We start from the raw sequence: 27,989 nt of genomic DNA, 5'->3' as shown, positions 1-27,989 counted from the left end.
AGAAGATCAAAATTGCAAATGAGAAACATGTAAAAATGACTTAAGCATTTAGCGTAGCAGGCTGACGATATTCTGTTCTAAATTCGAACCCACCTGGCAGGAACCAGATATTTTTAAATTGTAATCATATTTTTGCCTGTTAGATGCATTTCCACAGCTTCTCATTGTATTTTAACCAAGTGCCTTGAGCCCGTGGACATCAGGTGCGTTTGTGATTGTGGCGCGGAGGAGTTGAGTGCGTTTGATCCATCTTTTCTGCTTTCAAGTCTTCTGTGCTCCATCCTCTGAGTCCTGATGTCTTTGCGCTCCATGTACTCATTATTTCCCTTGCCAAGGCCTCGCTAGTCGAGTATCCTTATGTCTAGGTTATAAAATGCAAGTGTTTATTTTAATTAAACTACTGTGTTATTGTATGTGTATACTTGTCTCGTGTATAATAAAGCTTGCTGAATGAATTAAAATGAACATTTAAATATATTGATATTTATTTATACCATTGATTCTTGATTGTATTTAATATTCTTGTTTCTTATTACTTTGTTGAGCTGCAAGTATCACATGTGATTTGATGAAAATAAAATATGAATGAAATGAAATTTAATATTTTTTGTTTCTTTTGTGTTGTTTTATTATAATTTCATGTTGCATGGTCTCTAACCGTCATGGAGGTAATGTCAAGATTGGATTTTAATTTCTTTTCGCAGGACTGTCATCATTTTCAAGCGGTGACAATGTCAGGAGCAAGAACCGGTACAGCGCCTTGACAAGACAGGAGTATTTGGGTCTGCGTGCAGACATGGTATTCCACGCCTTTTTCTAAACATGGAACATGGAGAAAGGTATGTTTCATTATATTTATGTAAGACATTGTAGCATTCAGGAGTTGATTTACAATTGATTACCATGGATGCTCATAGAACCATGCTTGTCACCGACACTTGTTATCCGCCAACCACAAAACAAATATGCATGCATCATACGAGGGTCTGGATTTAAGCAGAGAAGATGTAAGGAAAAGAACGGAATTATATACCCGAGATAATCCGGTTACACCTATTCATAGTCCTTTGTTCTCAAGTAGTTGGACATCAGCTTGCAGTAGCCTTTGATGCGATGTGTGAGACCGCTCACGGTTGACCGATTTGCACTCAAGAATTGTTGAAAAGTATGAAACGTGTGTATTAAGGACCTGATGCTTTGGATGGGATGTATTTTCCGGTCATTTCCTGTAAACCTAATAAAGATATTCTGATAATTGAAAACATTCTGTATCACAAATGATAGAGGCTGAAAGTGACAGCAAGCGACGAAAATTATAATTTTTAATGGAACTTCAGTCATATTTTATCTGAAATCTGACTGGATGACAGGACCTGCATGTATGGTATGCATAATGCATGGTACGATGACATGCAATCACTGACCTATCCCTAAAAGTAGTTGCATGTATCCTGCCCATTCCGGGTTCAAACCCCATTGTAGTATTCTATTGTCAAGCGGCTAAATAGGGTGATTTATCATTTACTTTGAATGGGCGGTCTCACACATATTTTGTTTGAGTATAGCTGGATCAACCTCCTCTTCCTTCCATCTTCTCTGGTTTACATGTAAGTCCCTGCATAGGCAGTTATTTTTTCTGGCGTATCTGCCTATGCATGGTATGTGTACATCGTAATGAAATTAGTTATTGGTCTAGTGTGTGATGCATACTTCATATTATCCATTCTGGTTTTTGGGCATGGTTTTTTGAGAGATAAACATGATATGAGGATATCGTGTTAAATCATTATTAAATTTGAAACAAAGTTAGAATAAAACAAAGACTGAACATTCGTTAAATTTCTTAAAATGTTTGAAAGTCTCTTTCAGTATGGAATCAGCCATCAATCTGTGGTTTTATAATTCATTTGTGAGAGACCAAAGATTGTTAACGGACAAGGTACATTAATGCAATATAATATAAGAACAAGGATTTCAATTCTCATATGTGACCCCTCAGCACAACTTAGCCCGGATGTCGCCAGTGCCACTATTGAGATATGCTCCATTGAACTTAAAGGCCCATTCAGTGATTTGCTCATCCGACGATCGTAAAAATCATCAAAATTCAGATTTTGGTACCTTTGTAATTGGCATAGATGTGCTAACATAGCCTGCTAGTGGTTCGGTCGAAAGCATGTATTTTAGACAAAATAAAGCATTTGCATGATTCTGGACTTTTGATACTGACAGTACAAAAAGTCCGACTTTAGATCGAAAAGAAGCTCACTCTCCACGCACCAACACGCGTTAACGTATTGTTTCTACTACTTATTACATCAGTAGCTACTATTTTAAACAAAATACACAATTTTAACTGTTTTTCATATTTGAATTGACCGTTAGTTTGCCTCGGTGACCTTTAACATGTTTAATTGCTTATTTTGTTTTCTACTACAAAAATTAAGCGCCTGTTTTAAATCAATTTAGACTCTACTTCCCCGTGTTAGAAACACTGGACTAGGAAGTTTTCCAGTCGAACATTGGTGGCGCACTGTCTGAAAATCTCGATTTTCTCGAGTCGATCTGAGTTGAAGTAGAAAACCTTTCTAAAACTTCTGTTTTTGACTAATTTGTCGATGTATTCAGGGGAAAAGTGGTTTAATGAAATTCTGTAGACTTATTCTTTATTTCTAAGCAACTCTGACAAATTTCCATTTTTTTAATGTTCCTGTGAAATCACTGAAAGGGCCTTTAACAATAAAAACAATAGGAAACAAAGGATTTATTGACTGTTGTATTGATTTTCACTACTTAAATGTCAAGTACTATAGACATGATATACATCATTTTAAAGCTAATTTCAAGCAGAATATTTTGGTTGAATATCTCAAAAATGATGATTGGCGACTTCGGGCTCAGTTGTGCCGAGGGGTCACATATATGTGATAAGTAATAATATAAATAATTGTTGGCATTTATGCAACGCCTCTGATGTTTATCAAAGTGCTTTGCATTTATTCCACTGTTGTTAGAATATGTCAGCTGCCATACAATGCTCAAGGCATGCTCATACCTTTGGGAGGTACACAATGGACAATATTCATAACAGCTCCCTATTTCACCCATGGGTAGAAAGAGGCAAATGAGGTAAAGCACCCTGCCCAAGTACACAACACTATGACACCGACAGAGCTCATGAACCTGCTATCCTTCGACTGCGAGGCAGAACCGGTACTGCTGAGTCACTGTGCCCTCTGCAATACAGCATACACAGCCACAGTTTTGTTACAAAATATAAAATAGTGAATTGTTACCATTCAAGAAATATTCCCAATTGTTAGTGTGGTCTATAAAATGTTAGATACACATTGGGGTTTTACAATGATTGATGCAGTTTGTATCCGTCTATATTTAGGCACACATTGTATGCCTACCAGGTATAGACCACTTTACATTATTGTTTATCAACAAAGGCGAGGGATTGGTCTGTCGATATGCTCAAACGAACCGCTTCACTGGCTTTCTTGTACTATATAAAATGTGGTGGGAGATTTAAAATACACATGCCCTGAGCAGACTACGATGCGCACGCACACTGCAGGGCAAAGAACAATGGAAAGTACCATAATGCGTGCGCATACTGCCGGGCAATGACGTCACATGTCAAGTGGTCTATACAGAACTTTTTGTTTAGTCTGGATGACTATTACATTAATACTAATAATTACTCTTTTTTTCTAAATGTATATGTCTGTCTGTTTGTTTGGATGGAAATTCGATACTGATTTTTGTTTGCAATAGTTATGTAAAACTAAATGGGTCATATTGTATTCTGGGGTCCAATGGTGTCCGATTATGACCGACACATAATTTGCCCTGAATTTTGAAAACTGTAACAGGTATTTGGCCTATTTGTAATTTTTTATACAAAACAAGTGGGTTATTACTAAAAACTTTCAAAAAAGAAATTGTTAACAGCTATTTTTAATTTTTATTACATGTAAGGTCTCGAAAATCATGGACACCACTTGTGACAAAAAAGATCATCTACATCTGGTTGCCTGTTACATGTAGTTTCATTTATATGTGACCATTGCTTATTTTTTGTGGTCTTATTGAGTGAATAGGATGTATACTAAAATTGTATTATGAAAGAAATGTTAGAGACAAAACATCTGTTAACAAAGACAGCGCTTACGCAAAAGTACATATTTTGGTGTCCGCGTTATGCTGACGTTATGACCGACATGTAAAAATGCAAAATGTGCTATATTTTTTGAAAATGGGGTAATTTGTAAACAACAAATACTTCAAATGATATATTATGACATGTTTAAATATATGACTGACAAATGGAAATTGCAAAATAAGTTGAATTAAAGTTAAAGCTGGATATTGTAATTAACAAACTGGACACGAGTTATGACCGACACATGAAAATGAATAATATGTCATAATTTTTAAAAATTGGGTATCTGATAAACAATGAATACTTAAAACAACAGTGTGATATGTTTAGATAAATTTGCAGGTCAAATACACTTTTCAAAGTATGACATAATTACAGATAGCTTGTTATTGTCAGTCATAACTGGACACCAAATGATTTGGTGTCCAGTTATGCGCGACACCACTGGGCACCTTAAATTCTCTCATGTGCACAAAATTGATGTTATAGAAAGTCATCCATTTATCTATTATGCCACACTTGTGCTGGCCCCACATAAAAATGGCAACTTTTAATCTAAACTGACAGCAATTGTACAAAACAGGCCCAATAATTAACTTTTGGGTCAATTTTTGACCATGTATTTTGACCAAAATGCAAATATGCTGTTTTGAAGGTTACAGCAACTTCTTATAATGTTATTTTATTTTTACATTATAAAAGCTCCTAAACCACATTTAACTTGCAACTTTTTAGCCATTTTGGCATTTATATTTTTGTTTAGCAGGGGTTAAAACATGTTTGGTGTCCGGTTATGCGCGACATTTTAGAGTGATTTCTCCACAGTTATGTGCTTCGTACAGATTTCTGGGCAATCATCGCTGAAAATATTTTGCAGAATTTGAAAGAGTATATAATTCCACTCAATTTAAGCTAACTTTTGACATTAATATTCAATTTTGAAATTTTGACTGTGTCACACTATTGGACCCTAGAATACAATAATGACCCAAATCCAAGTCTAGCTATGTGCTCAAGTGAGTTTAGGTATGTTTGAATTGTTATTTATAGCTAACAGTGTCAAATCCAGACTATCTTCCTATTCTCCTGTTTATTGATTTTTTAATCCATACAGGTATGCATATCCAATCTTGTTGATAAAAAAACTGATTGAAGACAACCCTAGCTCAGAACTTGTTATTGTGTATGACATAGCATGCAAGATTCATAGTCACCTCCTGGTAAGTGGAATATTAGAATCTGAAATTAATACCATTGGGGTCCATATATTTTACATGGTTATGTTGCGTCATTGTGAGATAGTGATTTACATGACAAAAAGTGTTATGCTTATTTCCCTGGTATAATCCTGACAGGGGCAAAACAAAAATTTATCATAAAAAGTGACTGTTAATTAGGGGTTCATTCATAGGATTGAGGGCATGATCACTGTTTATGCACGAGGCGTGAGCCGAGGGCATAAACAGCGAACATGCCCTCAATCCTATGAATGAACCCCGTTCATATATACATACAATGTACCCAACATTCTCAGCAATCCAATACAGATGAAAATAATAAGGGTTTACAAGTTTAAATAACATTTCCATACCATTTTCCTTCATAAATTGGAAGAAAATGAGTAGGCATACTTGCAGGAAGCAGCTCGGCTCATGAGGTCAACTGCTGGGAGTCAACGCGATATGCGTTATCTTTTAGCGCTCCGCGTGAGATGGGCGCTGTGACATGTGCGCAGTATGCAACACTAGCAAATCGTAGATCGTGTTAATTGGGTTCCAACGCTGCATGACGCAGCTTGTTTATGCCCTGCGTACTGGTCATAAACGGAATCTATGACCAGCAAAAAAGGGCCCAAATCCAATCAGAAACGTCGTTATATTGTGAGTATGTATGAACCAGAGATGACTACATGTATCATTATTAGAACATGGTTAATCAAAAGGTTCTTATTTATGATCAAATAAATGTACTAACGGTGTATGTTTCAATTACCACTCAATATCTTTATCAACACTGAATTAAAGGAGTATTTCGTGATCCTAGCATCCTCTTTTTATGACATTTTTCAGTACATATCCACGAAAAAAGCATATTCCCAAAATTTCAGTTGATTCCGATTTTATGCTTTGCGAGTTATGCATGATTATGTGTATTATTACACTGCTCCATAGACAATACGTTGTAATTTCGTTCTGGTGCACCAGAACGAAATTCAAATTTCGCGATATCTTTGCTAAACGAATTAATCTGCAAGAAATATTTTGTACATAAACATTATGTAGCCAGAGTATTCCAGTGATATAAAAATCTCAACTTTTTTTGAGAAAAGTGGGGGATGAGGCTGTGGATCACGAAATGCCCTTTTAAGACTGCTACTGAGGAATGGTCATCTAATACTATTGATTTCTTGGTGATTGACGTAGTGTTTTTTGTTTTTTTTTGTTTTGTTTTGTTTGCTAGTTAATTTTTCCCTGTTGGTTGTTTTGATGGATTCCTCTATGTTCATGGTAGCGCCCCTTCTCTTCCTGATCTCTCAAAAGTACATGGTGTTTCATAATAAAGTGTACACTGTAAAATGCCACTAGTTTTAAAAGTATGAAGTATTTGGTCAAAGTGATATAGTTGACAGCTGAATCAACATCTTGTCCTCCCATAACTGAAAAATTACTGGCGTATGACCATAAGGACTCATTGGCGATTTTTATGAGTCATGTAAAAATGAAGAACTTCGCGCAAAGTCAATTATAATAACATGAAAATCAGTTTCACAAGTGCTTTCTTTACAGTAATTGACAGAACACCCTCTAGAATTGATTCACAATTGTGTGATTGCTGTGAAGCACCAACTGGAATGGCCACTACGATCTTCTGATTTTACACCTGTTTTTTTTTCATATGGGCTATTTGAAATTAAGGTTTTCACAAGTCCTCATGCAGACCTTGATGAACTCCAGAGACACAATAAGATGTGATGTAAATGCTGTGTTGAAGAGAGCTGATATCTGCATACAGAAGAATGGTGGCAATGCCTTGGTGGCCATGTGGAAGACTAGGACTGTCAATTACTGTAAAGAAGTGGTTGAACATGTGATTTTCATGTTGCTTTAATCTTAAATGATATGACTAAAAAAATAGCCACCAAATCCTGTAATGATAATCACACGCCAGTAATTTTACAGTTGTGGGAGGACAAGATGTTGATTCAGCTATCAACTATGGCATTTTGATCAAATACCTCATACTATTTAAAGTTTGTTTGCCCTTTCTTGAAAAAAAAACCAAGGGGTATTTTTTAAATATGATGTAAACGGGGATGTTAAAGTCCAACATTTGTTTCCAAAACAAAATACAGACAATTCCAGCCACGCTTGCCATGGCCCATTGGGTCCTACAGCAACATGCGCCGATACAAAATCATATCGGTCATTATACTGGTCAAAGAATGAAGCAAGCGTGCCTTTTAGAAAGATGGAAGCAACCAAACTGGACGGTTTTACTGCTGCTTATTAGGCCCGACACGCAAGTCTCCATGTTGTTGTAAGCAGGGCTATATACAGGTCGTCACCAATTAGCCAACCGGAATCTTTATAGCGTTTGTACGAAAACGATGTACAGCGATTTTTGAAACACTTTTCAGCTCGTAAAACGTTCAATAATATCTTAGAAAAGTAAGAATTATTTTTAATGATTTTTTTTTGGGAAAAGTTACGGATTTTTTCGAGGTTATAGAAGGAAAAAATAAAAATGTGACCCCAGATTTTCATCGTTTTTTGGTCGTTCTGGAAAGGGCAAACAAACAATTTTTCTGGGCCTAACCTAGTGGCATTTTTCAAAGTGCATACTCTATTTTGATACACCCTGTATAATTTTGTAGAACAAGTGTGAAGACAGTTATTTGGTGTCAGACATTTCCTACCTTTTGACTTTGACAAATTAATGATAAAATTGTAAGACTGTAATACCACGGAAATTAACATTAAAGATAATTCATCAGTGAAGTTACGTCATGTTACTATGTCAACAGGATCACTCGCTTGAGAAATGAACCACGATCGAAACAATCACCACACAAAATATATGGCACTCGAAGGCATAACAAATTAAAATGGTGTTATCCGGTAAACAAGAGAACTACGTAGCCACTTTGATGCTGAATTCACATTTGAATGGTTGATTTTAGCAGATCAAAAATTTGTTATGCTACAGTCGTAACATTATCACTATTTTGTTACATTGTATTTCAGAAAACAAAGCAGGCTGATATAGCAGAGGCTGTGGAGCTTGTTTTGCCATGTTGGCATGCTTATGGTCATAGTGCAGCTTGCCAGGTATGTACAAGTACATGTATGTAAGCAAAATATAAAACTTCTTAGTAATTTGATTTCATGATCACTTGATATACTGCAAATAGCTGTATGTTTTATTATGAGAGCTCCTGATAATGGAAGATTCATAGATTTTTCCATAAAACAAACGTTTGACTTTCCCAACTTACAGCATTTTTAGATTTCTAATAGAATCATCCCCATATGTGGTGTGATCAAGCAAAACTAGTCTGAAGTCGGTCATATTCAATTTTCAGTTTCTAGTAGGATAGTAACATTGAAATTAAACAATCAGTTCAAAAGATATGAGCAATTTAATTGTTTCCAAAACAAGAGGAAACAAAAGAAATATTTCCTTTGTTTGGCTATCTCAAAATTAATATTTCCAACTTCGGACTGATTTTGGTTAATCACAAAGAGGTAGGATGCATTACTAAATGGAGTCTTGTCAGAACATGCCAAAATTAAGGTGAACATTTCCAGAAAATTATTGAAACACATTAACAACGTAACTCATGTTACACTTTTCAGCTAAATGTCATTGTATGCGTACTGATTTTGTTAGTGCATATTTTGGTGTCAATAGAAAGATAGAGTAGATCATCCATAATTTCTGTATGCAGTATCCTTGTACCTGCCTTTTATAGAACAGATAAATCGCATTATTTTACTAAGAAGTCAAACTTTGCAATCCTCAAAAATGATTATATTTGGGAGTAATATTTAATGTCAAAGTATCATATGATTATGTGCCCTGGTATTGTAGCTTTACAATGTACGTATCCATTTACCTATATACCTGCTTGTATTTATCTATAGTTAGCAACAAAATAAAAATGTCTATGTGTGCCTAATTATGATTTATTTAGGTTTTGTTCAGCACAAAATGGGTGAGCGGGTGTGGTCTAACCGATGGAGAAGGTATGGAGAGATTGTGGGCTTATCTTCGCCCATTCAGTGCCATGACAAAAGAAATGACACCTGCCCACAGGATTGATCTTCTAACAGATGCCTTGACACACTACAGAGACATGAAGGAACATGATATTAGTAAGAATGTTAAGAGCTATTTAATATTTATTAAGGGCATCTTGTGATCCACACTCTTGCCCCCTTACTAAAAGGTTTGTAATGATTTTGTCATGCGTAATGATTTGTAATTTGACACAAAGATATCATCAAATTTGTAATTTTGTGCTGTTGACAGCCCAACCCCTATGCTATGTGTAACTCACAAATTTAATGTCCAATGAAATTGTGGTCTGGATATGAACTTTTTTTATTTTGTGGAAATGCTTAAGCTGGTTGTTTCTGTGGCTGACCGGGTGGAAGCAAGTTGATTAATCCACTGAGTATCATCAACGCAATCAAGCTTATTGCATATTTTGCCTACATTTTCATTAATCCACGCTGCAGCTTAATCATTATAATAATTCAACTTGGAATGGGACTTGGATATATGTTGGCCTTATGTGCTGTATAGTTTTGTGTCTTGTTATTTGCATATTTATGAATATTTATGAGCTTTTTTAAATGTTTGGTCTCTATTTTTATTAACCCACTCTGCAGCTCAAGGTTGGTCTGAACCATGGCATGTTTTAAAAATGCAGAATTCCAGGATTCTTGAATTCTATATTTAGTCTGTTACTTATAAAAGTTTGAACTGAAATATTTTGGGCTTTTTAATTTTTTACCAAATTTCTATCAATTTTTAATTATGATGTTTCACTCTTTCACAATCTTACACATGGTCAATGGTGGGAAATCTTGCTAATCTCGTTGCTAATGAGTGCATATTTTTGCCTCACACCCGACGCAAAAATGCAACAAGCATGGTGCGTTTCCCTGTGCGCTTCACCCTGACTGTGTATCTCGTGCGGAGCCTCGCAACAAAACATGATCGAAAACATGGCCGGCCAGAAATTTCATACGGCGTAACAAACAATTGTGACCGTACATTACGAATGAGCCGTAAATTCAGCAAATTGTATTCTGAGTTCTGATGTAAAATATAAGTGTAAAGGTCGTATTCATATGTACCTCAATTTGGTGCAACACATTCCTCCTTTGATAGTGCGAGTCAAACACCATTTAAATACCAATCAATAATCCTATTGCTGAAGAGGATAATAGTCTTCTACCTATTTCTATAGAATCCTTAATAGCTCCAGTCTTTATTTGCTTTGGCTAAATCCTGTTCAAGTGGAGAGTTACAAAGCATTGTATTTAGTCTAGGTATGTATAACCAACAATTAACAATAACAGGATATTCCTGAATCTTGTTGACTTGGGGATGATTTGAAATGACCACCAATTATGACTGTTTGACATTTATTACCAGCAATGTGGAAAAAAAAGACACATGTAGAAAAGAAAAAAAGGTACCATTTTGTTGAAGGAGCAGAGTTCAACAAAGCGTTACCCCGCTTCTGGATATCGTTTGAAGTCAAATGATATACCATTTTTAAAGCTTATGATATATCAGTAAATATATGCATTTGTAGGATTGTAGATAACTCAAACATTTTTGCCTGACAAATCCATTGAAAAAGTACTCACTACTTCAGCTTTCGCCATCTGGGCTGACAGCTTGATCACAAGTGACTTGGTTATGATATATATTTTCTAAACACTAAATAAAACGAAATTGACCCGGGCCGACTTTACGGCTGATTCGTAGTGTACAGTCACAATTATTCCTCTTTTTATGGAAAACATTCCTTGGATTTTCGTAAAACGTGCGCGGAAGGTGTATCTTAATTATGACTACGAGCTGCGCAAATTACAGGAATCAAGATAATCACATTTGAAAACATGGGTTGTTTGATTGCTGTCTACTGCCACCTTTGATATAAAACAGGGATTTAAAACGTGTTCATTTTCGTGCATGTTTTCAATTTTTCGTTAAAGCTAGCAGATTCATTATAGAAAATAAAGGTAAGATTTTGGTCTTATCATGTACAGCTCCTTTTCCTCTAGGAGCTGGTTTTTCATTTTTTTTTAATTTCCATCAAATATAAACACCAGTATTGCCTAAATTAGGCTGAAAGTGTCAAATTTCAACCATTTTTATCGAATATTTCTAAAAGATGATCAAAATTTTTTGTTTAAGATACCTAGTTTTTGGAAATCTAGATAAGAAATTTTTTTTTACTGAAAAAACAAGTTACGGTTTACGTAAATTTTTGAGTAAAAATCACGGTTTTTGATGATTTTCTCCAAAATTGAGCATTCGAAATATGTATACTTTTATACACTTTAGATCAACAATTTAGAAATTAAACGGCTAAAATGTTCCATGGTTCGGACCAACCTTAAATGCAATAACAATTCAGCTTCAAACTTGGTATAGTGTATGGTGGCTGGTATGATGTGAATGTAAATGTTATTTGTATATTTATGAATATTAATGAGTATATTTACATATTTTGCCAAATATTCAATTCACAACATTAACAACTTCAATTGCATTACAAACCTTTGTTATTTGTGCACCTTTGTGTGGAAGACACCCAGTGGTGCAGCCTAGGGGGTAGCTTCCCCCACTGTTCAGTGTCATTTCAAATCTGATTTAAATTTTGATCACAAATTACTGGACAACGTAGATGCCAATATAACTTTGATGTTGCATAACAATATATAGTTGGTTTTGTTCAAATGAAATTTCCTTACTACAATATATATTTATGATGAATTTACTTTCCCCATGCAGTTGAATCAGTTCAAGCTCGATCTGAAAAGGCAGAGATGTTGGCAAAACAGGCAATAAGTGAACTCCATTTGCTCTTGCAGACTGAATGTGACGGTAAGAATCAACCAATTTAATATTGCTGCATAATGCTGCTGTTAATGCTGTTGTTCACTCTTGACGTGTCTCTTATAGAATTGAGCTTGTTTATTATTTATATACTTTATAATGTTTTCTAAAAATTTATTAGCAAAGATTATCTGGATTTGTAAACCAGACCAAAACTACATGTTTTGATGGATTTTGTTTTGCCAATTCATTGTTTGCAATAAAAAATCAAAGAAACAAGCGCTACAAGGCATTGCCTCACATTGTACATAATTTTTAAATGTGCAGATATGCTGTGCCTAACAGTGCATGATGTACACTATAGAAGCTTACACTGATCAAGTATGCATATAGCTTAGAAGCCGTAAGACTATTACTAAAATATACAGGGTGTCTCAGAAATAAATTACCAGGTGATTGAATTTGGACATAAGTCGAGAAATATCGAGTAGTGTTGTCGCTATTCAGTTAAAGGTTGGTCTTAACCCAGGAATTATGGAAACTTTTGGGCCTCATAACTGCTAAATTGTTGGTCTAAAGTATATTAAAGTATACATATTTAGAATAGCAACGACTTGGTCAATTCATCTGTGAAGCCAAATGTTGGCCAAAATGCTCATTTTTGGCCAAAAATTCCCCAAAACGGCTTCCAATTACAGAAATCCTTTTTTTTTTTCGTACAAAATGTTGTTTATCTGTAGTGAAAGCATAAATAACATAACACCATTGAATTATAAACCAGATAATGAGGACTAAATACATAAACTTTTGAAGGGGTGAGCGAGTATGAAAAAGCGCCTGTTGATCAAACTTTGAATGAACTGCATTGATGCATGTATTATGTAAATGTTAATTTCTTAACAACAGTCAACCGAATCAAATAAAATTTACGTATATTATGCACGATAAAATGAGCTATGCGTTACATTTTAAATTGTTTGATTCCGATGTCTGTTTCTCGACTTATATGTCCAAATTCAGTCACTCGGTAATTTTTTATGGGACACCCTGGCCTGTATGGACCTGATGTTAAATACGCTCATCATGGAATACCTTATTTATAATTATTTATTTTGCGATTTATTTCTTTTATTTATGGACTACTCCGTAAATTATGACAACTTCATGTCTTTTAAGCTTGGCTTATATATTAATAAAAAAAAGGAAATCCGCCAAAATTTACAATAGAAAGAAAGCAGTATGTTATTAAAAGCTGCCACCCTTGCTCATTTTTTGAAACTTGGTCCCAGTTTGAATTTTATTTTCAACAAAATTCTATGTTTTTAGCAAAATATAACTTTAACAATAGGGTCACTGACATATCAATTACATGCTTACTTATTCATTTTCAATCATTAATCATTACAAATATAAATGTATAAGATATAGGCCTACCTTGCAATAATGAATTTAGCATAACACTTCTGGAATTGATTTAAATTGATTATGAAAGATAAATCATTACCTTTTACAAATTGTTTCAAAAAGCTGCTTTCTTTATGTTGTCAATATGTTTAGGTGGATTTCCTTTCTTTTTGTTTACCCAATTTCAAAAGAAAGAACATTTATTTTCATGGTTTGAAAGTAAGTTGGACACAAATTTGGACTTGTTTTTAATCAAGAGCAAACCTCATTTTAGAGTTACGATTAATAACTTGGAAGTAATGAGGCAAAAAAGGCTTAATCATAATAAAGAAATATTAATCTTAATATTAATTTACATCCATGCACTTATGGGATTCTACGCTATCGGTAAATTAAGGATGCATAATATATTGCTATTTGCAGGGTTGTATTCTCAGGAGGATGTAAAGAAATGGATGGCAGAAGAGAAAAATCTACTTGCACAAAAAGCAAAACAAAGTGAGTCAAATTAATGCCAGCTCTTGAGGCTTGTAAGTCTCATGTTGTCATATATAAACATGCATGGGATGTTACATTCATTAATCAAATGTTTTGGCTCACACACATTACAAATGTGTTGTGGGTGTAGATTGTTGGTTGGCTATCCGGTTGCTCATCTTGTCCAGGTGGAAGCAAAAAACATTTATATGTATTTATTCACTGTACAGCTTAAATGCAATAACTAATCAACTTCAAATTTTACAGGGTGATTATGTATTAGAGTATGATGACCTCATGTGCTACATAGTTTTTCATGGTACATGTATTTGCATATTTATGAACATTTTTAAGCTTATCTGAATATCTGATAGAATATGAATTACTTTATTTGCATATTTTTTTTTACTTTTATTGGAAACCACATACATGTAGTTCTATACTGTGTGCAAAAAGTTTGTTCCACACTTATCTCGGTTTACCCTAAGCAATCACCAAAAGAGCACCATAAGCTTTTGCCCTCAGGATTACTGGCTATGAATGTTCTTAAGGCATACACGTTGTAAAAATTCTCCAGGTATTTTAATTTTCTTGTATTGTGGACAAACGTGTGTCTTGAGGAATTTAAAGAACCACAAACCTCAGAGAATTTAAAGATGGCGTCCAAAAAACCCTGACAGTGGCTTGTAAGGAGAGAAATTGCTAGAGAACGGAGGAAGAAAGGTCTTAATCCAATAGAGAAATTGTGGTCTATTCTTAAAGAAAGGGTTTTATTTATCGCAAAATCGTAACAACATCACTTACATATAGAGACCAGAGTGTATGGAAAGTCTAGACGGGAATAAAGAACTTCTTGTGCCATATTTAGCATGTTTAGAGAACGGTAACTGGGGCAAGCGTGTTTTGGAAGTGTTCATGGTGATTGACCACCAAGAATACTATAACTTTAAATAAATTTGTTAACATCTCTACTAATGTAACGAAATAACAAATAGCCTAAAATGCATTGTGTACGTTTCATTTTAAACGCATTATAAATGCTTTTGGGAGGGGCCGAACGAACTTATTGCACATGGTATAGTTATGTCATAAATTTACAGTGCACATAAATTTATGAATTTGACAGAAAATATCATGTGTTTTTCAGAGCCAACAATGAATTGGAAAGAGCAGTATGTGAGCAAGCTGCAATTGTATGAAAATCTGAGGTATGTCATAATTTTATATCAAATTCAGGTACATAGTCTGAATGTAGTAATTGATTTTGTGTGTAAGCTTGAAAAGAATGCAACAATTACATGTACATGTATTTGATTCTGATGTCGCTTTCATGTGTTGTGAGTAATGTCAATGTAGCACATGTCACCACTCTGTATTTTATGCAATTTAACATTTAAGGCCAGAGTAATGGGAGAGAACATGGACCTTTTCGAGCATCAATATTTCTGAATTGTATGTCCAAAGTTTTGGAAAGGAAATCAGTCAAGGAATCACATGGTGACGTCAGATTTTTTTTTTCAATCTTGAGTTTAAAAAAAAAAAAAAAAACTCATACTTTTTACTTGTACCCTAATGTCTTTGTAACAACATCCAAGAAAAATCGGTTCGTAGTAAAAACAAAACAAAAACAGTTAGCTTTTCATGAAGAAGAGACATGAACTTAAGGAAGGTTTTTTTATTTTGCATCTATTTTTTTTAATATTAAAAAGAATGTGAAAAAAGCAATTTTGTCACATATTTCACATTTAAATGGCGTGTATAAATTTGTTTGTAGACTTTGATGTGAACGATAGTGCAAAAAGATAACCCCTTGCTTGCATATTTTTTGAGTTATTTTGTCACAAATATTGTGCACTGTTGTCAAAAGTGTTCTATAAAAATTGATGTTTTAGTAACAAAATGTCAAAATTATGCACAAATTGTCCTTATATTTTGAAATGGCAAGACTTTCACACTTGTAAAAGCTGTATCTGGTGCATGGTTCAAATCTGCATCTTTTGCACCAACGAATCCATGTCTGCTTTCAGTGCGCCAAAATTAAAAATAATTAAAAAATCTGAGTGGCATTTTGACTGCAATACTTTGTTTTGTTTGCACACATTTGCTGACAATAACAATATACCGAATGTGCGCATTGACTGCATTGGACATATGCACAGGGTTGCGCCATGTCAGCGTGGCGCGAATCTCGCACGAGTAATCGGAATATTTTGCATTCTGGCATTCCTGACTCATTATTTATTTCCTGCCAATTAACTAAGGTGTCTTGGGCCATGTGACTTTTTAAGAGTTGAAAAGAGTGAAATAATTGAAGCAAAAATACAAGGAGATATTAGCAAGTTGTATTTTGTCAGTTTCAAGTGAAAGAATATATCTTAGTGTTCATAAGTATCAAGAAATCTTGAATTCTGGAGTGGATGAATGTGTCTCCCCTTATTCTGCCATTAAAGCCATAATGTACGATCTTATAATATGAAATTGGTTAATTTTTTTCAAACCTCATTTTTTTGCATGTATTTGTAATGTTAACACATGTCACAACTTGCACCTGAATGGAATCGGCCAAATTTGTTGTCTTTGTAGGTCAACAGCAAAGTTCGACATATTATCATAATTTAAAAATTATGTCCTCCCATAGAACTGCGTGTTAAATGTTCAAAATAACCAGTGGGGTTTCTTTCACTTCACCGTATAACTAATATTATTTCAACATGTTGAATAAAGAATAATAAAATCAACATTTGATGGAAATCGTACATTAAGGCGCCCTGCATTGAAAATCATTGATTCTCAGGAAAACAATGTACAACAGGCCAGACAGTAACTTGAATATGTTTATTTCATCTTGGAAGGCATTGGGAAGTCCTATGGGTAGTCTTGCAAGTATGAGCTAATTTTCTACAAAGTCACCCAATGTGCCGCATTAGTAGATATATATCAGCAACATTCTTAAATAAGACAAAAACAAGGGAACTCTTATAGATAAAATATCGCATAAAACAATAACTTCTAGATTTATATATGGTGTTTTTTTTAATCTTTTGTAAACACAGCATTGAATTGGTCTGAGATTCAATACTATGAGTCTCAATTATAAAGATGACCTTAAAAGAGTATTTTGTGATCCTAGCATTCTCTTTTTATGACATTTTTCAGTAGATATCCATGAAAAAAGCTTATTGTCATAATTTCATTTGATTCCCATTTTGCGTTTGTGAATCATGCATGATTATGTGTATTACACTGTTCCATGACAATGTGTTGTTATTTTGTTGTGATGTAATTTAAATTTCACAATATTTTTGCTAAATAAATTGAATCTCTAAAAATGTTTTTGTACATGAACATAATGTTTACAGTAGTATAAACCCTCAACTTTTTTTGAGAACAGTGGGGGGGGGGGATAATGCGTTGGATCATGAAATGTCCTTTTAATAAATTATTTGAAAGTCTTCTTTGACAAGGCAAGTGTAACTGGGTTTTTAATTTCATGTTGTAATTTTAAACATTGCGATGTAGCCACTTGTCATTCATTATTCAATTGCAGATAAAACTAGCTTAATATTGTCCCAATCCAAATTGTTGTATTTACTCATCATACTGGCACCTGAAAGCAGTTATATATCATATGGGATTATGTAATAAGAACTTAACCATTCTGTAAAACAAGGTTTTTCTCACCCCCATTTATGTATGTATGTATTTATTTACCCAAACAATTATTGCAACCAACAAGACATTGATTCTTCTCATGTAAATACTGCAAGAGCTTTGATATGTTTGGCCTCTGACCCATATTTTTTTTTTTTTAATGTAACATGTCTTTTAAAAGAGGGCTGTTTCACTGGTTACACCAAAAATATGGGTCATTTGGAGAGAGAGCCCTCTTTGTCACTATCAAGTGTCCTTCAGTAGAAACAACCAGTTAATTTTGCCATGTAGTAAAGTAACCACGCACAGAACAATGTTGCTGCATAAGTTTAGCAGATGATATGTTTTCAGCAATAAACAACCTGTTTGATGGTAAATGCCTATCATTTTTTTTCTTTTTTTTGCAGTGACATCAGTGCACATTTCATTTGGTGCAGTTTCAAGTCACTGGCATTAAGCTCAAAGTGATGGCATACACAAGCACACGCTTAAAACGCTGCATTGATGCATGTGTGAAAGAGCTGCCTCAATGCATTGATGTCACTGCCACAGTGGTACAAACGATGCAGTTGTTCGCAGGTTGTCTATAAAAAAGCGCTATATGTTTTATAATTCAGTGCAAACATTTTTGGAAATGATTTCTACATTTGTAACACAGTCTGGTCCATGGGAGCCAAAGGAAGCATTTTTGAAAATTGAGTTACTGTAATTATTACATTATACATGCAATAGTCCATCATTTACTGAAAGCACCAAAGGTCTAACATACTTGGTTCTAAAGTTTTTATGTCTATTTTCTTATGTATTTTATTGTTTTTTACTCTGTATTTTTACCTTTACCTCAGTTTCAAATTTGCTGCATTTGGCCCCCATGGACCAGATCCTGTCACATTTATGGTTATTATTATTTGAAGAAGGGGAGCAAAGAGAATTAAGGTTGTATGACCTGTGATCACAATTACCAATATCTTCAAAATATAGAAATAATATGCAAATTATTGTTGAACAAAAAGGTGTTCTTGCACCCAAATACTATTTATAAATATTATTTATTTACACAATGTGTTTATTTTAATCTTTATAATATTTTTACATCTTGCAGATCTATGCTTGCTGTTTGTGAAGGAGATAGAGTTGTTATCCTGAATGAGCACTGTGAAGAGTAAGTTGGTACATGTTAAATATTTTCATGTACTGTTGATATGCAAGACAATACATGGTATTGTTAATTGCAGTGTGATCAAGCAAAATCAGTCGGTCAAATTCAATTTTAGTTTCTTATAGGATAGTCAAAATATTTAACAAAGCTGCATTTTGCAGAAAACCCTGTTGAAATTGAACAAACAGGTCAAATGATATGAGCAATTAAAGAGTTTCTACAACAAAAAGGAAACATTTGCTTTGTTTGGCTGTATCCCTAAATCAATATTTCTGATTTCCACTGATTTTTTCATTTTTTGACTGTCAAGCAACAATCTGATAAGCTTTAATTTATTGTGTCAAGCCAAATATCCCAAATACAGCATCCAATAACAGCAATTCTATTACCCCTACGACCCATTATTCAAAATCGCGCACTGTGATTTGTTGAAACGCGTCACGTGACAGACCATTAATTAGCGATAAAGTGTCAAGGGCAACAAACTTTATGTTCTTCTATCATCACAGGGCACAGCACACCTGCTTATGTGGGGGAGAATGGAATGTCAGGGGTGTGATATTGTATGTGCATACCTGCTTGTAGGGGAGAATTGAATGTTGTGTTATTGGAATGTGCATACGCTTTGGCTACTGCGTATCGCTCCACCTTGAGGTAAACAACTTGAAATATTTGGGCAAAAAATTGATATTTTCTCTTTAAATCACACTATTTTGTGGTAATAGAATAGAAATAAAGGGTGCATCATTATCCTTTACATAAATAATGTGTCCTCGGCAGTAAAACGTTTAAATAATGGGTTCGGCTGCGCCTCACCCATTATTTACGCTTTACTGCCTCAGACACATTATTTTCGTAAAGTATCATGCATTACCCTGTATTTCTTAATTCTATACTCTTACGACCCTTATTCAAAATCGCTACACTGCGATTCGTTAAAACACGCCATTATTCAGAGGTTCATGACTGTGCATTACTAGTCTTAAGGGTATTGTGAAAAATCAAAACAAGTTTGCTTTGCAGACAAATAAGGATTTGTTTGATTCCATCTATACATGTGTATAATACTATCATGTTTTAAATAATAATAAAAAAATGCAATTTTAACTTTTGTTTTCCCTTTTAAAAAATTGAACAGCTGACAGCACTTAATGATGTCAATTGTTCTTTGCATTACTAATGTTACACAGAGGTCCACTGTTGTTTGTAACCCTGCATCGCATTCACATTTTAACAAATGAATAAATTTGATTAGGTCTTGTACGTCACATATATTCATGAGGTTATGGAAATCTTTATAAGAGCTAAATGTAAAGTCCTACTGTTCTAATATTTCCTATATATAATTAATATATTGATGCAAAAAAACTCATGTTTTTGATCTAATATAGATATTAAACTAATTTTTTTTCTGACAGGATGAATAACGAGCTCATCAATATAGAGTTGAAGAATGACATAGGCACACGCTGGCAGGCAACTGATCCAGAATTCTTGGAGAACTTGGGTCACTTAGAAAAACAACAAAAAATTACGCTGCTGAAGAAAATTCACCAGGACGTGGCTGAGTACAGCTTCCTTCAAGAATTGCGCAGGAAATACAGTGGTATGTGTATAACCACATTCTATTTCCCCCTGTCTTACAGTTTTTTATATACATTGGGCTATTCCTTATTTTGAAATCCATACACCCTGTGGGTTTGGGATTTTCTTTGCTACATTAGTGGAACCAATGTTTTTTGGCATCCTAAGGCAATATGACAATTGAATTTTTATTCCTAACATTGAGAGGAATAATTTGAGGTAGATTACAACATGATAGAACAAATTTTAGGGAGCGAAACACTAAATAAGCGTCCCATAGGATAACGTGTGATTTCGGCCTACTTCAAGCTCCATTCCTGGCGCACACCGACATCGCCTGGCTAATAATTATTTGGTGCAGCAGAGACACTAAAACGAATACACGGGATCGATACACGTGAATTGCTATGCACGATTTTGATATCAGACGAAAATCTTCGGATACTGGGTTAGAAAATGATGAATATCTCCCGCAAATGAATTTTTCTCAAGAAACCAGATGTGGTCTCATACACTTGAAAATATGTGTTGAACAGATATGATAGTCGTTAGCGTGCGCTTTGGAAATTGGCCGTGCGCTTTGAACTCAAAATCTAACCAAAACTCTAATTTTATATTGCGTTGGTCCTGTATGGACTACAGCGCGCAGCAGGCTATAGTCTGCTGCACTCACTACTCAGTGGAGGCAGTATACCGTAACCATTGACCGCAATGTCGTATACAAGCTTACTCACACAGCGAGAAAATCAATTACCCCGGTTATTGTCAGTAGCATTAGTCAGGTCACTTCGCTAATTATGCATCTCATAAGGTCCGAATAAAATGGCCATGGGTGGCTGTGGATTCAACCTACCATGGCGATTTCTACCATGAAGACATCGGGGTGATGTCACTGTGTGGCATCCCTGCAATAATAGGCAAAATAAATTTGGTATCAAATTAAAGCTCTGTTTCTGTAGATTCCAAAACTTTTGTCGGTATATATCGATGACCGTTGACTTTTTTGCGCTATTTGGCGGTGCAAAAAATAATGCGTACAAATACACTAAACTCAGGGCCGTTCCGACCATTAGGCCAGGTAAGGCGGAGGGGTGCAAAAATAAAGAAAAGAAAAGAAAGAAAGAAAGAACTAGTCATGCCAAAGACATGACAACAAGACGGCCTGTGCGCCGATCAAGTTCCAATGCAGTGGCGAACGTTGCACTCTACAATAGAACATTCTTGACCTTTAACCCGTATAACTTGACCCCTGGTTTACGGGTGTAATTTAACGTATCTTTTTGTGTTTAAAGTATCACAACGAACATTCATATTAATTTTCAGCTCAATCCAAGCATGTCGGCCGATTAAAATTTTTGACCTTTGACCCCTATAACTTGACCCCTGTGTCACGAATGGGGTCAACTGCTTTTGCATTGTGCTTAGGATGTCATAAGGAATATTCCGGGTGAATTTCAGCTTAATCGGAACTTATACATGGATTTTGATTTTTTTTATAAATTTTGATTGACCTTTTGACCCCTTAATGACCTTTGACCTCAATGAAAAAAAAAACCTTATGTACACCGATTTAAATGCATTGTTCCAATTTTAATTAAAAATTATACTATGTTTAGTTGTTGAGATAAAAATTCTTGAAGTTATTTAGATAAAAACGGGAAGTGACCACTTAATGACCTTTGACCCCCAAATAAAAATACCATGCATACATCAGGTAACACTGATTCATGTATGATGGTTATATTACTCTAGTCTGTTTACATTTTGAGATCAAAATTGTTTGAACATTTTTGATTAATTTTGGTTTTTGACCGGAAGTAACCCCTTAATGACCTTTGACTCCAAAACTGTAGGCATCCTAAAGACCCTGGCTAGTAGCGATGCATGTGTGCTAATGGCGACTCTCTGCTATGTAATTTGTAAAGACTGATTTTTTACAAATTTTTCAGACTTTACAGGAAATGACACCTTAATGACCTTTAACCCCTTATCCGTGAACACCCTATATACAACGACCATAGACGCAGTCATGTGACTAAACCGTGTCATCATCGCATGTTGTTTGTAGGACAAGATACATTTTGAATAAAAATCACCTTTTTGACCCCTATATGTAGGTCAAAGGTCACACACAGTTCAAAGTCATATGACATAAGCGGGCAAGATCAACGGTCATGCATCCTGAGTTTTATTAAAATCTGTCAATCCAAGACTGAACTTTAGACACGAATGTGGTTGACAGAAGAGAGAAGAAGAACGCGACAAAGAAAGGACGAAAAAAGAAAAAAAAAAAGCGGCAATGGAGAAAGAAAAGGGAAGATAAATAATGAAAACGGTCAAAAAACAGTTCAAAACTGATGAGTTTTCAAGGGGGTAACACCTCTTAACACTTTTTTGGTACCCTCGGTATGCTTTGGTGGGCAGCAGGGAGAGGCTTTGCCACGGCAAAATCCCTAGGAACGGCCCTGACTAAACTCACGACTCGCATTTCAAAATCAGAAGTTGTCTTAATCCGCCACAGAGAATTGCTTTTGAGATACACTGTCCATTTTTTCTGCATGTTATCATTATTCATAGGAGCTGATATTGAGTGATTTAAAGTGAACATATCGGTAGATATGGTTGCTACAATCTCATATTCACTATGGACTATATTAGCCAAAATTTCGTTCTTACATAAAATGCGTAGTGATTTAGTGTTGCGCCCTCTTTACATTTTGGCCCACCATTATGACCTTTGACCCCTCGTGGGAAGCATAGGGGGCAGAGAAAAAAATGGAACCAATTCTAGTTTATCATTTGAGGTGTAAGGATGACAAAAATTATTGGTTCCACTGATGTAGCAAAACAAAATACTAACCGAAATATCTCCACAGAGCACTCTGTACTACCCCGTTATGGAAGACATAATCTTGATCCTCTACACAGGGAGTATTAATTTCAAAGAGGGTTACCTGAATGGATGACACCATTTGAGATGTACAACCATGTAAGGGAGTTCAAGGTCATGTCTTCCATAGGGTGTGTGGATTTCAACTGGAATAGCCCATTATACCTGATTGTGGTTAAGCAAGACTTAATTATAGGCAAGATAATGGGTTCTTATTTTTGTCGTTTTGTTTTATACATTATATTTATGCTACTTGTTAATTCTAAACAACAGTGATTTAAGGAGTTACAGGTGAACAATTACTCAAGAAATGAAAAATTAATGTGCTCCATATACATGTTTTGCAGTCTGCCAGCTGATGAGCTTTTATTCGCCATTTGTACAGATCCATCATCTTGCTACCAAAATGAGGTCCTCCTGCAAACCTGGGCTGCAAACGCATGCGCAAACTGTCCATTTTTATTTCGCATGTTTTTCTAGCGCCATGCCAGAAGGCTTTTGCATAGTGTATGTGGTAATTAAAGCATGCATTTGACAGGCATACACACACTCAATACGAACTTTGCAGGTAGAACTGCATTTTGAGATGACCGTGCAATTGGCGAATAAACAGGTGATAGAAAATTTTTGTTATTATCTTTTCTCTATGTATGTGCAGACGGACAGAAGGCAGCTTCACGTGTTAGCAATCAAATCAGCAAGGCGTCCAGAGCAATTGATAAAGATGTACAACGAAACAACGACACCAACTTTAAGACAAATGACCAATTTCCAAGACATATTTCACGACATGACGTATTGAACATGGAACATTATATGTTTTCTCTTTTGGAGGATCAAAGTGTAAGTATTTTTAAAAATAATTTTTATCACTAGATTATTATTATTTGTTAAAGCATTAATATAATTTGCGGTTAACATGTGTTAGGGTGGTGCAGCAGTATGGGCTCTATCTCACAATCGCAGGGTTGCACGTTTGAGCCCCTGCGGTGTCATCATTTTGTGCAAACTATCTAAGGAAAGGAAAAAAAAACATTTGCAATGTATAAATGAAAATATTCATTTAAAAGTTTTTGTTGATTAGTATTTTTTGTGGGATATCGAATTGCATTCTGAATACGAGGAATGTCCTTCTTATATCATATAATTTTGATTATTTTTTTTAAAGTTGCGATATAATACAAATTTTATGGCAAAATATTAAATTTGATATTTTTGATATTTAACAGTTCTCAAAGTACACTTTATAAATCTAAAAAAATATAATTTTTTAGTAATTTGCCATAACATGTGTATTACCAGTATCCTGAATTTCAAAATATCAAAAACTATGCACTAGCTTGCACAGTTTGTTCCTCACTGGCTTACCAGCGTGAAATTAGACCCCAGCAAACATGAAAAATTTGCAGAATTGCAGGTAACTAATCTAACAGTAACAAACAACAAGATATAAATTGTATTCTTTCTGGTCTGGAATGATTATTTATGATTAAAAGTAGTTATTTAAAAGTATTTAATCAGCTAATTAGCACTAATTAAACAATTTGAATAATTGATTAGGTCTGATAATGAAGCAAATTTTTATCACCCATGTATGCATAGAAAGAAGCATTTGACTCTATATACAGTATATAAACATCTCAAAAAAAGTAACTAACCCCCTTAAATAATGGCCATTATTGAAAAAGAGGCTATTATATTACAAATATGTAAAATGCATTGGAAGCAGAATTTATTTTGACTTTGTTGTCCGTCAGGTTTAGGGGGTCTACATGTAATCAACTATCAACTAATTAATCAGAATTAACGCTAAATTTATATTGGCCAATATCACTACAGGTACAAACTACTGATTTTATTACCAATGGTCAATTGACTGATTTCATATATAATAAGGATCGACCAAGCATCGATTGTCGATCGAAAGATCAAACTAATTTGTTTCTATATTGCCTTACAGATATTGAGTAGTTTTGTTTTGCATGATCAAATATGCCCGGTATGATTCCTAAATCCAGTGTTTCTAGTTATTAGCTTGATTGCAACTTTTTTCATGCCAGAAGTTCAAATCTGTTCGAAAGTTAGTGTGTGGGCGGAGTTACGCAGCTTATCCTTTGTATGCGCCGCCGATAAGTTCCATGTACGTGTTCATATATACAAGGCCATGCACGGTGCAGAAAGATCAGATCACTTGGTGGAATCTTCTACCATCCCTGGTTGCTATTATGTTTACAATGGACTACATAGTTTTTAACATTTCCCCCATTAAAGTAACTGCATCCCATGTATAGAAGCAGCAGTGAAGGCAAGTTTTTCGAAGACCTTGTTTTCAGAGACCTTGTTAAAGGTCCTAAATTGTTCCCTAAAACAACTACATCCCATAGGTCTATCTGCCAGTTCAGCCAGTTTTTTCAAGACCTTGTTCTAATTGTTGTTATTTTTTGTTTGTTTTTTTTCTTCCGATTTCTTAAACAGGTTGGTGACAGTGTTGCTTTAACCACAAAGCGCAAAGCAGTGCAGCTATTAAGAGCAGCACATAGAGCGATAGAGGAGGAAGAGCTGTCTAGGAGGGAAAAGGCATCGATCGTGGGGTATTATACCACCAAGCTGAATGAGATCACTGAATATTTGGAACAGCAAGAACAACAAGTGGAAGAGGACGTTTCTCTACATGATGTGGGTTTTAAATGCTTGCTTCTTCAACGGTGCAATAAGCTTCAAAATAGAGTGAGCAGGGCACATCAAATATTCTCTGAATTTGGCAGCCCTGAGTATATTGTAATGTATGAATAAACTGTCAAAATTTCATAATTCTTGTGTTTCATAATATGCGCCGTCAGCGGTTGCTTTTGCAAGGCCAAAAGACTCAATGCATCATGGGAAAATGTCAATATCCATAGCCCGCGTAATACGAATACAACACAGTAACAGTATGTTATTGCGTGTTTAAATGTCAATATAAATGAATGCACATTAAAAATCCAATGATGGCTTAGAACGGCGATGTTGACTCCACTTGTAAAAGCAACCGCTGGCGGCGCATCGTACATGTATTATGAAATGCGAGAATGGAGGTCCATTGCTGACAATGGTAAAGATGGTGTGTAAGAATTACATAACTTAGTTGTGTTTTATGCTTTTACTGAGTAGGATCATCTATTCAGCTGTCTGATGCTTTTTGTTCCATCTAGATCTCATTTGATAGCACATAACCAGATGAAAACATATGTGACCAAAGCATCCCTGTTTAACTTTGGCAAATTTTAAAAAACAGACTGACAGATTTTGGCCTGCTTTTTAAAATTAGCACAGTGAACTTGAATATTTGCAAGAGAAATGTTCTGGATAGCTCTGAAAATGCTATATCTGAAATATTGAAAAACAAATTGCATATAATGCCTAGAGTTTTATTCACAAAGTATGTTCCAAATGTTCAACTTGTTATGGCACACACTGAACACTTAGTTATTTGCCCATATTCAGAATTTGAATAGCAGGAGACTGATGAGAGTTGTAAAAAACGAGTAGATGTTGTGATGCATTTACTTATATTGAGCACACAACTCAATTGCTTAACTTGTCCCAAAGGCACGCACTAAACTATTTTATTTATTCCAAGGGATTTCGCTTGGGCGCAGTTATATGCAATCATTTTTTTGAGTTAGAAAGTTTTGGCATGCTCAGGTTGAAGCTTATTTGATGGTTACCTTGCTAGCTACCATATATGCTATTTATATTTGTCATCATATGTGGGCCTACATGGGCCACTCAGCGGTAAATGCTTCCTCATTGACTACATTAAAGTTTCTTTGTAAACTTCATTTTCTGGACCTGAGAGCTGGATGGTCAGATAAAGACACCTATTGATGTTTCTAAAATACAACACAATTTCAAAGCTTAAGGGCTGGGGTATGAACGTTTGGACAGTATTTATTTTGGGACATTAGAGCACATCAGACATATCGAATTGCATTCTGAATACGAAGAATGTCATTCTGATATCAAATAATTTTGATTTTTTGAAGTTAGCAATTTAATACAAATTTTATGGCAAATCATTAAAAATTGATATTTTTGATATTTAACAGTACTTGAAGTAAACTTTATAAATCTGATGATTTATACTTAAAGTGTATAGGTAGGTGGGATGAAAAGCCGACGATCAATTGAAAATTTTGACCTTTCGTATTGAAGATATGGATTTTTTTCCCAAAACACCAAATTAGGTCTTTTTGGGAAAAAATCCATATCTTCAATATGAAAGGTCAACATTTTCAATTGACCGTCGGCTTTTCCTCCCTGCTACATACACTTTAAAAAAAATATATCATTAGATTTATATAATTTACTTCGAGGACTGTTATATATCAAAAATTTGAAAAATATCAAATTTTTATAATTTGTCATAAAATTTGTTTTATATTGTGATTTTTTAAAAATGAAAATTATTTGATATCAGAAAGACACGCTTCGTATTCAGAATGCAATTCGATAGGTCTGAGGTGCTCTCATGTCCCACAAAAAATACTGTCGAAATGCAATAAACGCTCATTTTGGATCCCTTAACCAAA

At 34.7% G+C, this 27,989-nt stretch overlaps 2 protein-coding genes across 2 annotated transcripts in view; both read left to right on the top strand.

Moving 5' to 3' along the window:
• Positions 1–717: 717 nt before the first annotated feature.
• Positions 718–27,402, top strand: LOC140144552 (uncharacterized). Its single transcript, XM_072166370.1, has 11 exons — positions 718–839; positions 5,286–5,391; positions 8,416–8,499; positions 9,366–9,546; positions 12,209–12,301; positions 14,081–14,155; positions 15,282–15,342; positions 18,888–18,947; positions 20,363–20,550; positions 24,077–24,261; positions 25,894–27,402. The coding sequence occupies exons 1-11, from the start codon at positions 823–825 to the stop codon at positions 26,209–26,211; spliced, it is 1,368 nt and encodes a 455-aa protein (XP_072022471.1). The 5' UTR covers positions 718–822; the 3' UTR covers positions 26,212–27,402.
• Positions 26,422–27,989, top strand: part of LOC140144553 (uncharacterized) — a 31,673-nt gene continuing 30,105 nt past the window's right edge. The window contains exon 1 of the mRNA XM_072166371.1: positions 26,422–26,518. Within this exon, the coding sequence (XP_072022472.1) occupies positions 26,422–26,518 (97 nt within the window). The remainder of the gene's footprint in view (positions 26,519–27,989) is intronic.

Source organism: Amphiura filiformis, unplaced genomic scaffold (assembly GCF_039555335.1).
Source record: "Amphiura filiformis unplaced genomic scaffold, Afil_fr2py scaffold_63, whole genome shotgun sequence".
NCBI lineage: Eukaryota > Metazoa > Echinodermata > Ophiuroidea > Amphilepidida > Amphiuridae > Amphiura > Amphiura filiformis.
The sequence above is the reverse complement of the archived record's forward strand: the minus strand, read 5'-3'. Positions and strand labels throughout refer to the sequence as shown.